This window comes from Mustela erminea, chromosome 21 (assembly GCF_009829155.1).
Source record: "Mustela erminea isolate mMusErm1 chromosome 21, mMusErm1.Pri, whole genome shotgun sequence".
Lineage (NCBI taxonomy): Eukaryota > Metazoa > Chordata > Mammalia > Carnivora > Mustelidae > Mustela > Mustela erminea.
This window is the reverse complement of record NC_045634.1, coordinates 5,155,653-5,170,069: the sequence shown is the minus strand read 5'-3', so window position 1 is coordinate 5,170,069 and position 14,417 is coordinate 5,155,653. Positions and strand designations below refer to the sequence as shown.

General features: G+C 37.5%; 1 protein-coding gene across 6 annotated transcripts in view; it reads left to right on the top strand.

The window, feature by feature from the left end:
- The window catches only part of LOC116581924 (disintegrin and metalloproteinase domain-containing protein 5-like), a 139,829-nt gene that overhangs the window by 55,802 nt on the left and 69,610 nt on the right, over positions 1-14,417 (top strand). For all 6 annotated transcript variants that reach the window (XM_032329264.1, XM_032329268.1, XM_032329265.1 and 3 more), the window contains one exon: positions 1,840-1,976. In XM_032329264.1, the coding sequence (XP_032185155.1) occupies positions 1,840-1,976 (137 nt within the window). The remainder of the gene's footprint in view (positions 1-1,839; positions 1,977-14,417) is intronic.

The window sequence follows — 14,417 nt, the reverse complement described above, 5'->3', positions numbered from 1 at the left end:
CATAATTAATACAATTAGCCCATTAATACAATTTGATTCATATTACCAAATTTTAGCAGTGATAAAAGAGGAGACTTTTACAGAGTGGGGCATAAGTTGTGCCAAACAGCACAGAAAACATTTTATTATGAGAGTAAAATAAAGAAATTTAGAAGTATAAGGTATCCTTATAGGAGAGTACATAACTAAATTAAAGTACCTCATATATAGTGACTATATACATGAAGGCAGTTCATATCATGGATCATGGGTGCCTTCTCTGAACTGTTCTTTACTTTCCACCTGCTTACAGTGCTGAGCCCGGGTCATCAGGACTCTATCACTTTTTTAAAGACTTATTTTTAAAGAACAGTTTTAGATTCACCACAAAACTGAAGGGAAGGTACACAGATTACCCATATACTACCTGCCCCACACATGAACAGCCTCCCCCATTATCCACATCCTTCACCAGAAGGATATATGTTTTACAAGGATGAACCTACATTGACCCATCAAGATCACTCAAAATCCATAGTTTACCTTAGGGTTCAGTCTTGGTGTTATACATGAGTTTAGGCAAAAGATGATAGGTATCAATCATCATGGTGTTATTTTATGAAGTATTTTCACTGCCCTAAAAATCCTCTGTGTTCTGCCTATTAATTTCTCCCCTCCCTGCCTGCAACCATAGATATTTTTATTGTCTTCACAATTTTGTTTTTTTCTAGAATCTCTTGTATTTAGAATCATACAGTATGTAGCCTCACCCTTTTCACTTAGTAATATGCACTCAAGCTTTCTCCATTTCTTTTGATAGCTCATTTTTTTAAGTGCTGAATAATATTCCATTGTCTGAAATGTGCCACAGTTTATTTATCTGTTTACCTACTGAAGGATATCCTGGTTTCTTGCGAGTTTTGGAAATTATGAATGAAGCTTCTATAAACATGTTTGTGTAGAAATTGGAAATGATCCAAAGGAGAACAGTAATACCTACTGAGGGTTATTAATTTTCTATTGCTATGTAACCAATTATACCAAAACTTAGCATATGAAAACAATTCAGTTCTGTGGGTAGTGACTCTAAGTGGGTGAACTTAAAGTGTCAAGTAAGGCTGTAGTTATCTCAGGGTTCAATATGGAGAGAATTTGCTTTTAGACTTCGTAATTTGGCTGTGGCAAACCTCCTAAAATCTGTTTCCAAACTTGTGCCTGCGTGTCTCTTTACAGGCCACTTCATGCTGTCATAACTGGTTTCACCTAGGAAGCTTGAGTGAGACATAGAGTCCAAGAAGTCAGTCTTTTATTTTTTCTTTTAGTTTTTTTCTTCTACTACATCCCACAGGAAATTGAGAAGCCAGTCTTTTTATAATCCATCTTAGAAATAATGACCATCTGTTTTGCTACATTTAGTTAATTAGAAGCAAGTCAATAAGTTCATCCTGTACAGAACAGAATAGGAATACCAAGAACATGAATGCCAATGTCACAAGGCAATTCCTTGTGACCATGCTAGAAGCTGCCTACCACAAAGAGAATATAAAATTGACTATTAAAACAAAAGATTTATGTCATTTTGTTTAAAATAACTCAAAGAAGCAATATAGTATGGTGTTTGAGACTATTAGATTAGTTAAAGTAGCTGGTATTGTCATTAAGAATTAGTATTTTGAAATTAAATTTTTGTGTTCACTCATCCATGTTTAATAAGTCTATGATCCACATGCATCTACATAAGCTTCTTGGATGCATTGATTTTAAAAAACGAGTTTTATGTACTAATTTTTTATTATAGTAAATGTATTATAGTATAGTTTGGGCTTCCTAGCTAACTCTTTTCTTCTTCCTTATATTTAGTATCCAGAGGGTTTATCCTTGGAGTCATACACTACCAGCATCGTGCAGTTGCTTGGCTTTAATCTGGGATTGAGTTATGATGATCCTGACACTTGTTATTGTTCAGGAGATGTTTGCACAATGTCACCTAAAGCAGTGTAAGATAATTTTCTTTATTGTACCTATTCCTTTATTCTTTATTGTACCTATTCCTTTAAAAAGGTTTTTGTTTTGTTTTTGCTTTTGTTTTTTGGTTAGGAGCTTTTATACTTCTATTAAATGAACTGAAGTAATTAAGCAATTACCGAGCTCTGTACCCAACAACTACAGAAGACATTCTTTTCAAGTAAAATGGAATATGTGCCCAAATAGGTCCAACACTCTCCCAGTCCTCTCCATTGCTGGTGAAATTCTCTTCCCTCTTCCTACATTCTGTAGTCTGGCTTCTATCTGTCTTCCCTGGCCAGATTGAAAGCAACCTGAAGGGGAAAAGCCATATGAATTGTGTAATTTCAGTGACTTTGCATAAAGTTTTGATATTTGCATTTAAAACTGGCCTTGTGAAATAAGTCAAGCAGAGAGAGTCAATTATCATATGGTTTCACTTATTTGTGGAGCATAACAAATATCATGGAGGACAAGGGGTGTTAGAGAGGAGAAGGGAGTTGGGGGAAATTGGAAGGGAAGGTGAATCATGAGAGACTATGGACTCTGAAAAACAATCTGAGGGGTTTGAAGTGGCGGGGGGTGGGAGGCTGGGGTACCAGGTTGTGGGTATTATAGAAGGCACGGATTGCATAGAGCACTGGGTGTGGTGCAAAAATAATGAATACTGTTTTTCTGAAAATAAATAAATTGAAAAAATTTAAAAAAAGTAATGTAAATTTAAAAACTTAAAAAAAACTGGCCTTGTACAATATAAGGATGGACAGTATAATTCATATTAATAATAAAATTTTTATTCAGAAAGACATTAAATTATAAATAATACCATGACCCATTGAGAGAGAGGCTGCTAAAGAAAGGCAAAAACTTTTTATTTTAGTGCCATAGTAATATATTTTACCTACTTTATAAATAGGGGGCCCTATGTTTCCACTTTGCTTGGGTTCCCACAAATTATGTGGCCAGTCCTGGTTATCCACACCAAGATTTGGTGTGCTCAGTATGTTCAATTTGAATAATTTTAATTGCTATGTGGTGTAGCCTTATATTGGTTTTAATCTGCACTTCCCTCTAAACTAATGATATTGAATGGTGTTGAACATATTTTCATGCTTAATGTCTTTGTATATCTTCTTTGAAGAACATCCTATTCAAAAATTTTGTCCATTTAAAAAAATGAAAGTAGAGATTTTCACACTTTCACTGTGTTGTAAGAATTGTTTATATTTTCTAGCTATGAGTTCTTTATCAGATACATGATTTTCAAATATTTCTTCCTTATAGTGCCTTCTTTGAGAAAAAGTTTTAATTTTGATGAAGTATAGTTTATCAATTTTTTATGCATCATGGCTTAATAGCTCTTATATTCAGTTTTATGATACACTGTGGGTTAATTTTTGTATATATGTTTAAGTTCATTTTTATTTTTGCTATGTGGATTTCCAGTTATCCCTTGCAATTTTTTGAAAAGAGCATTCTTTCCCCCACTTAATTGTCTTGGCAACTTTGTAAAAATCAATTGACCAGAAATGTATGGATTTTTTATTGTAATTGCTATTTTATATCATTAATCTATATGTCTACCCTTATGGGGAAGCATACAGTTTTTATTACAGTGTCTTCATACTGCGTTTTGAAATGAAGTGCTGTTAAGTCCTCACATTTTTCATTTTTCCAATAATTGTTTTGGTTATTCTAGGTCTTTTGAATTTTCATATGCATTTTATTATTGGCTTTCTAATTTTTATGAAAATTCCTGCTAAGATTTTTCTAAGTATTCCCTTGTTTAATTGTATAGGTCAATAATGGGAGAATAGCCATCTAAACAATGTCAAGTATTTTGATACTTGAATATGATATATAGCTTTATTGATTTGGGTCTTCTTTAATTTTTCTCAACAATGTATTTTTTTTTACAGTTTACATTTCTTGTTTTGTTAAATATATCCTTAGATATTTTTTTTAGTTTTTTTTTTTTACTATTTTTTTTTACTTTTTTTTTTTTTTTTTTTTTTTACTATTATGAATAGCATTTTTCATTGCTAGCTCATTTTCTCTACTGCCAATTCAGTGGAAGTCTTTTCTGGTAGGCAATTTACATTACTGTGTTCCTCTGTCAGTATTAGTCTGCCCCAATACCTAATCAATTCTGGGGTTAACCCTGAGAAGGACGTGAGGTGAAGCCAGAACAGTGTAAGTTAACTTACAATCCCTTTCTGCAGTTTTCCCATCATCCAACTGTGTAATTTCTGGCCAGGGGTTCCAGGCTTTAAAGAATTTGTGTTTAGTTTCTACACAACTTTACCATCTGCCAAGAATTTAAAAAGTCACATTCTCTGTTCAGCAGTTGATGCTGGGATCCATATTTAGTTTTATAAGCTTTTCCTTGTTTTAGTTTTGTTTTGAGTTTTTGGCTCATAAATTTTATTTGTTTGTTGATAAGAAATGTAAAAGTGGATCTTTAATAAATTTCAGTTTAGTTCTGTAATGTTAAGAACTTAAAAATTAAGGGACTTGTGTGGCTCAGTTAGTTAAGCATCTGACTCTGGATTTTGGCTTGGGTCATGATCTCAGGATTGTGAGATTGACTCTGGTTCTATTATACATTGGGTGTGGAGCCTCATAAGATTCTCTTTCTCTGGGGGAGGGGTCATTGTGTGTTTGTGGGGAGGAGTTAAGATGGCAGAGAAGTAGGGGGACCCTCAGATAGTCTAATCCCTCAAACATAGCTCGATAATTACCAAATCATTCTGAATACCCAAGAAATTAATTGGAGTTCTGAGAGAAAAAAAATCTGCAAGCCTCTAAGTAGAAAAGTGACCACATTTTGGAAGATAGGAGGTATATAAGTTCTTGGGGTAGATATAGCTGTGGATTCACGAGTGGAGAAGGATCCTGCTTATGGGTGCTTTTGCAAAGTATTGGAAACTGCAGAGCATAAAATCTGAACCTTTGGAAGTTTATTACTAACTAGAATGTACCTGGCTTAAATGTGCTCAGGTTGTGAAGATGGGTGGAATCCCAGGAGTGACAGCGTGGTCTGAGGATCCTCTGGGTGACAGGAAGGGTGGGTGGTGCCAAGATGATGTGCTATTTCCAGACATGGGAGCCAGGAAGCCAGAGGAGAGCAGCTGGTCTTCGTGTTGGCTTTCTGCTATAATCTGAACTGCCTTATGGTCACATGACCACTTTCCTGGGATTGGCCAGCAAGCATGGTGAGACCCTCCACAAGCAGAACAGTGCAGGTCCACACCACAGGAGTCCCTGAAATTTGGAGGTTTTTTTTTTTCCCCTTTTTTATATTATGTTAGTCATCATACAGTACATCAGTAGTTTTTGACGTAGTGTTCCATGATTCATTGTTTTCATATAAAACCCAGGGCTCTATGCAATATGTGCCCTCCTTAATACCCATCACCTGCCTAACCCATCACTTCACCCCCATCCTCTCTAAAACCCTCGGTTTGTTTCTCAGAGTGCATAGTCTCTCGTGGTTCTTCTCCCCCTCCAATTCCTCTCCCCCGCCTTCATTTTTCCCTTCCTTCTCCTAATGTTCTCCATGCTATTTCTTATACCTCACAAATAAGTGAAACCATATGATAATTGACTTATTTCACTTAGCATAATCTCCTCCAGCCCCATTCATGCTGATTCAAAAGTTGAATGTTCATCCTTTCTGATGGCTGAGTAATATCCCATTGTATATATGGAGCACATCTTCTTTATCCTCCCATCTATTGAAGGGCATCTCAGCTCTTTCCAGTTTGCCCATTGTGGACATTGTTACTATGAACATTGGGGAGCATGTGGCCCTTCTTTTCACTACATCTGTATCTTTGGGGTAAATGGTGCAATTGCTAGGTCATAGGATAGCTCTATTTTTTAATTTTTTGAGGAACCTCCACACTGTTTTCCAAAGTAGCTGTACCAAATTACATTCCCACCAACAGTGTAAGAGGATTCCCCTTTCTCCACAACCTCTGCAACCTTTGTTATCTCTTGCCTTGTCAATTTTTTCCATTCTAACTGGTGTAAAATGGTGTCTCAGTGTGGTTTTGATTTGAATTTCTGTGATGGCTAATGATGATGATCATTTTTTTCACGTATCTGTTAGCCATTTGTATGTCGTCTTTGGAAAAATGTTTGTTCATGTCCTCTGCCCAATTTTTGACTTGATTATTTGTTTTGGGGGTGTTGAGTTTGAGAAGTTCTTGATTATCAGCCATCTGTCTGTAGTGTCATTTGCAAACATCTTCTCCCATTCTGTGGGTTGCTCATTTGTTTTATTGACTGTTGCCTTTGCTGTGCAGAAGCTTTTTATCTTGATGAAGTCCCAAAAGTTCATTTTTACTTTTGTTTCCTTTGCCTTTGGAGACGTGTCTTGAAAGAAGCTGCTGTGGCCAATGTCGAAGAGGTTACTGCCTATGTTCTCCTCTAGGATTTTGATGGATTCCTGCCTCACATTGAGGTCTTTCATCCATTTAGAGTTTATCTTTGTGTATGGTGTAAGGGAATGGTTGGGTTTCATTCTTCTGCATGTGGCTGTCCAATGTTCCCAGCAACATTTATTGAAGAGACTGTCTTTTTTTTCACTGGATATTTTTTTCCTGCTTTGTCAAAGATTATTTGACTATAGAGTTGAGGGTCCATATCTGGGCTCTCTACTGTGTTCTTTTGGTCTGTGTGTCTGTTTTTGTGCCAGTACCATGCTGTCTTGGTGATCACAGATTTATAATATATCTTGAAATCAGGTAATGTGATGCCCCTAGGTTTGTTTTTCTTTTTTCAACATTTCCTTGGTGATTCAGGGTCTTTTCTGGTTCCATACAAATTTTAGGATAGTTTGTTCCAGCACTTTGAAAAATGCCTATAGTATCTTGATTGGAATAGTATTGAAAGTACAGATTTCTCTGAGCAGCATAGACATTTTAACAGTGTTTATTCTTCTGATCCATGAGCATGGAATGTCTTTCCATCTTTTTGTGTCTTCTTCAATTTCTTTCATGAGTGTTTAGTTCCTCAAGTATAGATTTTTACCTCTTTGGCTAGGTTTATTCCAAGGTACCTTATGGTTTTTGGTGCTATTGTAAATGGAATTAATTACTTAATTTCTCTTTCTACAGTTGGCATATGGGAAAGCAACTCATTTCTGTGCATTGATTTTGTATCCTGCCACATTACTGAATTGCCGTATGAATTGTGTGAATTGAATTTTTACATATAAAGTATCATGTCATTTGTGAAGAGAGAGAGTTGGACTTCTTCTTTGCCAGCTTGAATACCTTTTATTTCTTTTTGTTGTCTGGTCGCTGAGGCTACGACTTCTAGTACTATGTTGAACAATAGTGGTGAGAGTGGGCGTCCTTCTCATGTTTCTGATCTTGAGAGAAAGGCTCTCAGCTTTTCCCCACTGAAAATGATATTCGCTGTGGGTTTTTCATAGATGGGTTTTATGAAATTGAGGAATGTATCCCTATTCTCTGAAGAGTTTTAATCAGGAAAGGATGCTGTATTTTATCAAATGCTTTTTCTGCATCAATTGAGAGGACCATATTATTTCTCTCTCTTCTCTTATTAATGTGTTCTATCAAACTGATTGATTTGCGAGTGTTGAACAGCTCTTCATCCCAGGGATAAATCCCTCTTGGTCATGGTAGATAATCCTTGTAATGTACTGCTGGATCCTATTAGCTAGGATCTTGTTGAGAATTTTGGCATCCATATTCCTTAGGTATATTGGTCTGAATTTTTCCTTTTTAATGGGTTCTTTGCCTTGATTTTGGGATCAAGGTAATGTTTGCCTCATAGGATGAGTCTGGAAGTTTTCCTTCTGTTTCTCTTTCTTGAGGCAGCTTCAGGAGGAGAATAGGTATTATTTCTTCTTTGAATATTTGGTAGAATTCTTCCGTAGAATCCGTCAGTTTCGGGATTCTTGTTTTTTGGGATGTTTTTGATCACTGCTTCAATCTTGTTACTGGCTATTGGTCTATTCAGGTTATCAATTTCTTCCTGTTTCAGTCTTGGCAGTTTATAGGTTTCCAGGAATGCACCCATTTCTTCCAGGTTGCTTAATTTATTAGCATATAGTTATTAAAAATTTCTAACGATTGTTTCTATTTCCTTGGTGTTCATCATGATATCTCCCCTTTCATTCATAATTTTGTTAATTTGGATTCTTTCTCTTCTTTTGGATAAGTTCGGCCAGTGGTTTATCAATCTCATTAATTCTTTCAAAGAACCAGCTTCTAGTTTTGTTGATGTGTTCTACTGTATTTCTGGTTTCTAGTTCACTGATCTCTGCTCTAATTTTAATTATTTTCCTTCTCGTACATGGGCTAGGCTTAATTTGTTGTTGATTTTCCAGTTCTTTCAGGTGCAAAGATAGTTTGTATACTCAGGATTTTTGTATTTTTTTGAGTGAGGCTAGGATGGCTATGTATTTCCCTCTTAGGGCTGCCTTTACTGTATCGCATAGGTTTTGGATCAAAGTGTTTTCATTCTCATTGGTTTCCATGAATTGTTTAATTTCTTTAATTCTTTAATTTCCTGGTTGACTCAAACATTGTTGAGCAGAATGGCCTTTAGCTTTCAAGTGTTTGAATTTCTTCCAAACTTTTTCTTGTGATTGAGTTCCAGTTTCAGAGAATTGTGGTCCGAGAATATGCAGGGAATAATCTCTATCTTTTTGTATCAGTTGCGACCTTATTTGTGACCCAGTATGTGATCTATTCTTGAGAATGTTCCATGTGCACTGGAGAAGAATGAGTATTCTGTTGTTTTAGGGTCAAATGTTCTGGATATATCTATGAAGTCCATCTGGTCTAGTGTGTCTTTCAGAACTCTTGTTTCTTTGTTGATTTTCTGCTTGGATGATCTGTCTATTGCTGAGAATGGTGTGTTAAGATCCCTTACAATTAATGTATTCTTGTCAACATTTTTTTTATTATTCTGTTTAACAGTTGCCTTATGTAGTTGGCTGCTCTCATGTTGTGGGCATAGATATTTACAGTTGTTAGATCTTGTTGGATAGACCCTTTAAGACAACTGACAAAATGGGAGAAGATATTTGCAAACGACATATCAGATAAAGGGCTAGTATCCAAAATCTATAAAGAACTTATCAAACTCAACACCCAAAGAACAAATAATCCAATCAAGAAATGGGAAGAAGACATGAACAGACATTTCTGCAAAGAAGACATCCAGATGGCCAACAGACACATGAAAAAGTGCTCCACATCACTCGGCATCAGGGAACTACAGATCAAAACCACAATGAGATACCACCTCACACCAGTCAGAATGGCTAAAATTAACAAATCAGGAAATGACAGATGCTGGTGAGGATGTGGAGAAAGGGGAACCCTCCACACCATTGGTGGGAATGCAAACTGGTGCAACCACTCTGGAAAAGAGCATGGAGGTTCCTCAAAAAGTTGAAAATAGAGCTACCGTATGACCCAGCAATTGCACCACTGGGTATTTACCCTAAAGATACAAATGTAGTGATCCGAAGGGGCACGTGCGCCTGAATGTTTTTGGCAGCAATGTCCACAATAGCCAAACTATGGAAAGAACCTAGATGTCCATCAACAGGTGAATGGATAAAGAAGATGTGCTGTACACACACACACACACACACACACACACACACACACTAGAATACTATGCAGCCATCAAAGGAAATGAAATCTTGCCATTTGCGATGACGTGGATGGAACTAGAGGGTATTATGCTTAGTGAAATAAGTCAGAGACAGACAATTATCATATGATCTCCCTGATATGAGGAAGTTGAGAGGCAATCTTGGGGTTTGAGGAATAGGAAAAGAATAAATGCAACAAGATAGGATCGGGAGGGAGACAAACCATAAGAGACTCTTAATCGCACAAAACAAACTGAGGGTTGCTAGGGGGTGCAACTAGGGAGAGGGTCATTGGGTTATGGACATTGGGGAAGGCATGTGCTATGGTGAGTACTATGAAGTGTGTAAACCTGGCGATTCAGACCTGTACTCCTGGGGCAAATAATACATTATATGTTGATAAAAAAATAAAAAATATGTATGTATGTCTAACTTCAGTCTTAGCTTAAAATCTAATTTGTCTGATATGAGGATTGCTACCCAGCTTTCTTTTGAGGTCCGTTTCCATGAAGGATGGTTCTCCAGTCCTTCATTTTCAGTCTGGATGTATATTTAGGTTCAGAATGAGTCTCTTGGATTCAGCATATGGATGGGTCCTGTCTTTTTATCTAATCTGCAACCCCGTGCCACTTTGGGAGCATTTAGACCATTCACGTTGAGAGTGATTATTGAAAGATATGATTTATTGTCATCATGTTGCCTGGGAAGTCCTTGTTTCTATAGATTGCATCTGTAAATTTCAGTTCTATATCACTCTTGGGGTCTTTCTCCTTTTATAGAACCCCCCCCCTTAATATTTCTTGCAGGGCCAGCTTAGTGGTCACATATTTCAGTTTTTGCCCGTCCTGGAAGCTCCGTATCTCTCCATGATTCTGAATGACAGCCTTGCTAGATAAAGTATTCTTTGCTGTATGTTCTTCTCATTTAGTACACTGAGTATGTTTTGCTAGCCTTTTTTGGCTTGCCCGGGTCTCTGTGGATAGGTCTGACATTATTCTGGTATTCCTCCCTCTGTACGTAAGGAGTTTCCTCCCCCTAAATGCCATTAAGATGGTTTCCTTGGTTCTAAGATTTACAAGTTTTACTATTACATGCCAGGGCATTGGTCTGTTCCCCTTGCTCTTGGACAGGGGTCCTCTCTGCCTCTAGGACACAAATGTTTGTCTCATTCCCCTGATTAGAGAGATTCTCAGCTACAGTTTGGTAAAAAATATCTTCTAGTCATCTCTCTCTCCATCCCCTCAGGGATCCCAATAATTCTGACATTGGAATGTTTCATGGTGTCATTTATTTCTCGAATTCTGTTTTCATGGGTTCTAAGCTGTTTGTTCCAGGCCTCCTTCTTTTCAATCAGTTTTTCTTCTAGATCACCTATTCGTTCTACTGTCTCATTTACCCTAGCTGTCAGAGTATCTAGATTAGATTGGATCTCACTGATAGCATTTTCAAGTTCTGCCCCTTAGAGAATATAAGTTGCCATTAATAGTTTTCTCCATCCTAGCAATTGTCTGCATAACTGTTACCCTGAATTCTATTTCCAACATCTTGGTTATGTCCATATCCATTAGTTCTGTGTCAGAGGTCACAGTCTCTGAGTCTTTCCTATTTTTGGGGTTCCTCCTCTTAGTTGTTCTGTTGAGGGGTGGTTGAGGGAATGCACAGAATCCAAATTGTTGACCATACCCCAAGCAAAATGCAAGATGAGTTTTGTAGGGACCTTAAGGTTGTTGGCCTCTTGTTCTTCCAGCCTGTCTTTTAGGGGAATGCAGCCTGCCACATTATTACTCAGGCAACCCTGTTTGGGCAGAATTGCCCTGTCCCTGTGGTGAGGGACGGGCTCAGTGAAAAGCAGTTTTGGAGCCTTTTGTTCTCTGGCAGATTTCCCTGTCTCTTCCAAGAGTCAAAGCAGAAGTGACCATATCCAGACCTTTGCCTCAGAACAGAGAGATCACAGTCTGTTCTTCAGTGAACTTTCCTGGCTACACTGTCTCTGTTACTGTCTGTGCTGCTAAAAACTGCAGCATCCTGGGTTGTATGCCCCATAGCAGCACTCCCAGCTGTTGCTCCCAGGTCAAGGCACATCTCTGTACTTTGTGCTTTTAAAACTGCCAGCCACCGCCAGTTCACACGCATGCCCCTGCAGCTCCAGGTTTCAATCTGAGGGGCCCTGTCACTACTGGTTCAGGAGTCTGTACCTGGTCCCCAGCATGGGAGGGTTTGTGCTCCCACAGCACAGGAACCTGGAGGCTCCCTCCCCCTTTCATTTATCTTCTGATATCTGCCTGCAGAATCATGGCTCCCTGCTTCATACCGTGAGTCAACTGCTGGAGATACTCTGTTTGTAGAGGTCCAGATATATCTTCTTGCATCTCAGTTTGATTTGGGTGATATGGGTGTTCAGAGTAGTCTGGTAGATATCCAGCTCAGTTCAGGAGACTGATTGAAGTAGAGTTCCCTACTCCTCTGCCATCTTTGCAACATCCTGAAATTTGGAGTTTTGAAACTTAGTCACAGGCCTGAGATAAAATGGCTTGGACATGGGAAACATGAGCATAAGGTTCAGATGGAAACAGAGGACACAAGTAGGATGACCTATTGCTCTTCTATGGGGGTTCACTGAAGAGTAGGGGTGCAAAATTTCAGCTCAGAGGCTAGAGAGCAGGGCACAGCAATTTTTATCCTGACCATCAGTGCTGAAAGCCTTCAGGGAAAAAAAAAAACAACACAGCACCATCTAATGAAGGCTATGACCACATACACCTAGTCCTGCAGCCCCCTTGTGCCCTGGGGACACATTCCCACAGAAACAAGTCACCTTGAGAATCAGCATAGCAGGCCTCTCCCCCAGAAGACCAGCACCACCAATTAGCATGCCGCAAAGTTATTAAACACAGAGTGCTGCAAGCTTTAGCTCGAGGGAAAATAGGATGTAGCTTTCTTTTTCTTTTTATTCCTTTATTGTTATTTTCATTTATTATATTTTCCAACTCCTTTTAAAATCTTTTATTATTTATTAATATTTATATTTACATATGCATACTTTTTTTGTTTAATTTAATTTATTTATTATTTTTTTTTTATTTTGGGACATAGTTAACAAGCAGACCAAAAGACACACTCAGTATTTTTTCTTTTTTTGTTTTTTTTTTCTTCCCCCCTTTTTTGTTTTACTTTGCTGTTATTATTTTTTGTTCTTTTTCCTCTTTTTTTTTTTTCTTTTCTGGACAAAATGATGAGATGGTGGAATTCATCCCAAAAGAAAGAGCATGAGGTAGAACTCGTCAGAGATTTAACCAATACAGATATAAGATATCTGAACTATAATTTAAAACAACATTTATATGGATACTAGCTGTTGTAAACAACATAGAAGACACTAAAGAATTCCTTACTATAGAGGTAAAAGAACAGACCAAAATTAAAAATGCTAACCAATTCCTCATATCAGGGAGATCATATGATAGTGAAATAAGTCAAGCAGAGAGAGTCAATTATCATATGGTTTCACTTATTTGTGGAGCATAACAAATAGCATGGAGGACATGGAGACTTAGAGTGGAGAAGGGAGTTGGGGGAAATTGGAAGGGGAGGTGAACCATGAGAGACTATGGACTCTGAAAAACAATCTGAGGGTTTTGAAGGGACGGGGGGTGGGAGGTTGGGGTACCAGGTGGTGGGTATTATAGAGGGCACGGATTGCATGGAGCACGGGGTGTTGTGCAAAAATAATGAATACTGTTATGCTGGAAATTAAAAAAAAAAATGCTAACCAAGATGTAGTCCCAAGTGGGGCCATAAACACAAGTATGGATGAAGCAGAAGAGTGAGTCATTGACATAGAAGATAAAATTATAGAAAATAATGAAGCTGAAAAGAGAGGGTAGAGAAAACTATTAGATCATGGAGTTAGACTTAGGAAACTCAAAATTCCATAAAGTGATGATATCATATCATAGGAGTACTAAAAGAGTGGGGGGGGGGCAACAAAGGACAGAAGGTTTATTTGAACAAATCCCTAATCTTTTGAGGGAAACAGGCATTCAAATCTAGGAGGCACAGAGAACTCCTCTCAAAGTTAGCAAAAACAGGTCAATACCATGACTTACCATAATTAAACTTATAAAACCTGAAAGACTCCATCAAAAATTACTAGAACTCATGCAGGAATTCAGCAAAGTGGCAAGATACAAAATCAATGCACAGAAATTACTTGAATTTCAATATACTAAGAATGAGGAAGAAGAACAAGAAATCAAAGAATTGATCTCATTTATAATTATATCAAAAACCATAAGATACCTAGGAATGGACCTAACCAAAGAGATAAAGGATCTGTACTCTGAAAACTGTAAAACACTTATGAAAGAAATTGAGGAAGACACACAAAAAATGGAAAAACATCCCATGCTCATGGATTGGAAAAACAAATACTATTAAAGTTCTATACTACCTAAAGCAATCTACATGCTCAATGCAGTCTCTATCAAAACAAAACCAGCATTTTCACAGAGCCAGAACAAACAATCCTAAAATTTGTGTACAACCAGAAAAGACCCTGAATAGCCACAGTTATGCTGAAAAAGAAAAACACAGCTGGAGGCATCACAATTCCAGACTTCAAGCTGTATTACAAAGCTGTAATCATCAAGACAGTATGACCCTGGCACAAGACAGACATAGATCAATGGAAGAGAATAGAGAACCCAGTATAGACCCTCAACTCTATGGTCAACTACTCTTCAACAGGAAACAAAAAAACAGGAAAAAGATCCAATGGAAAGAAGACAGT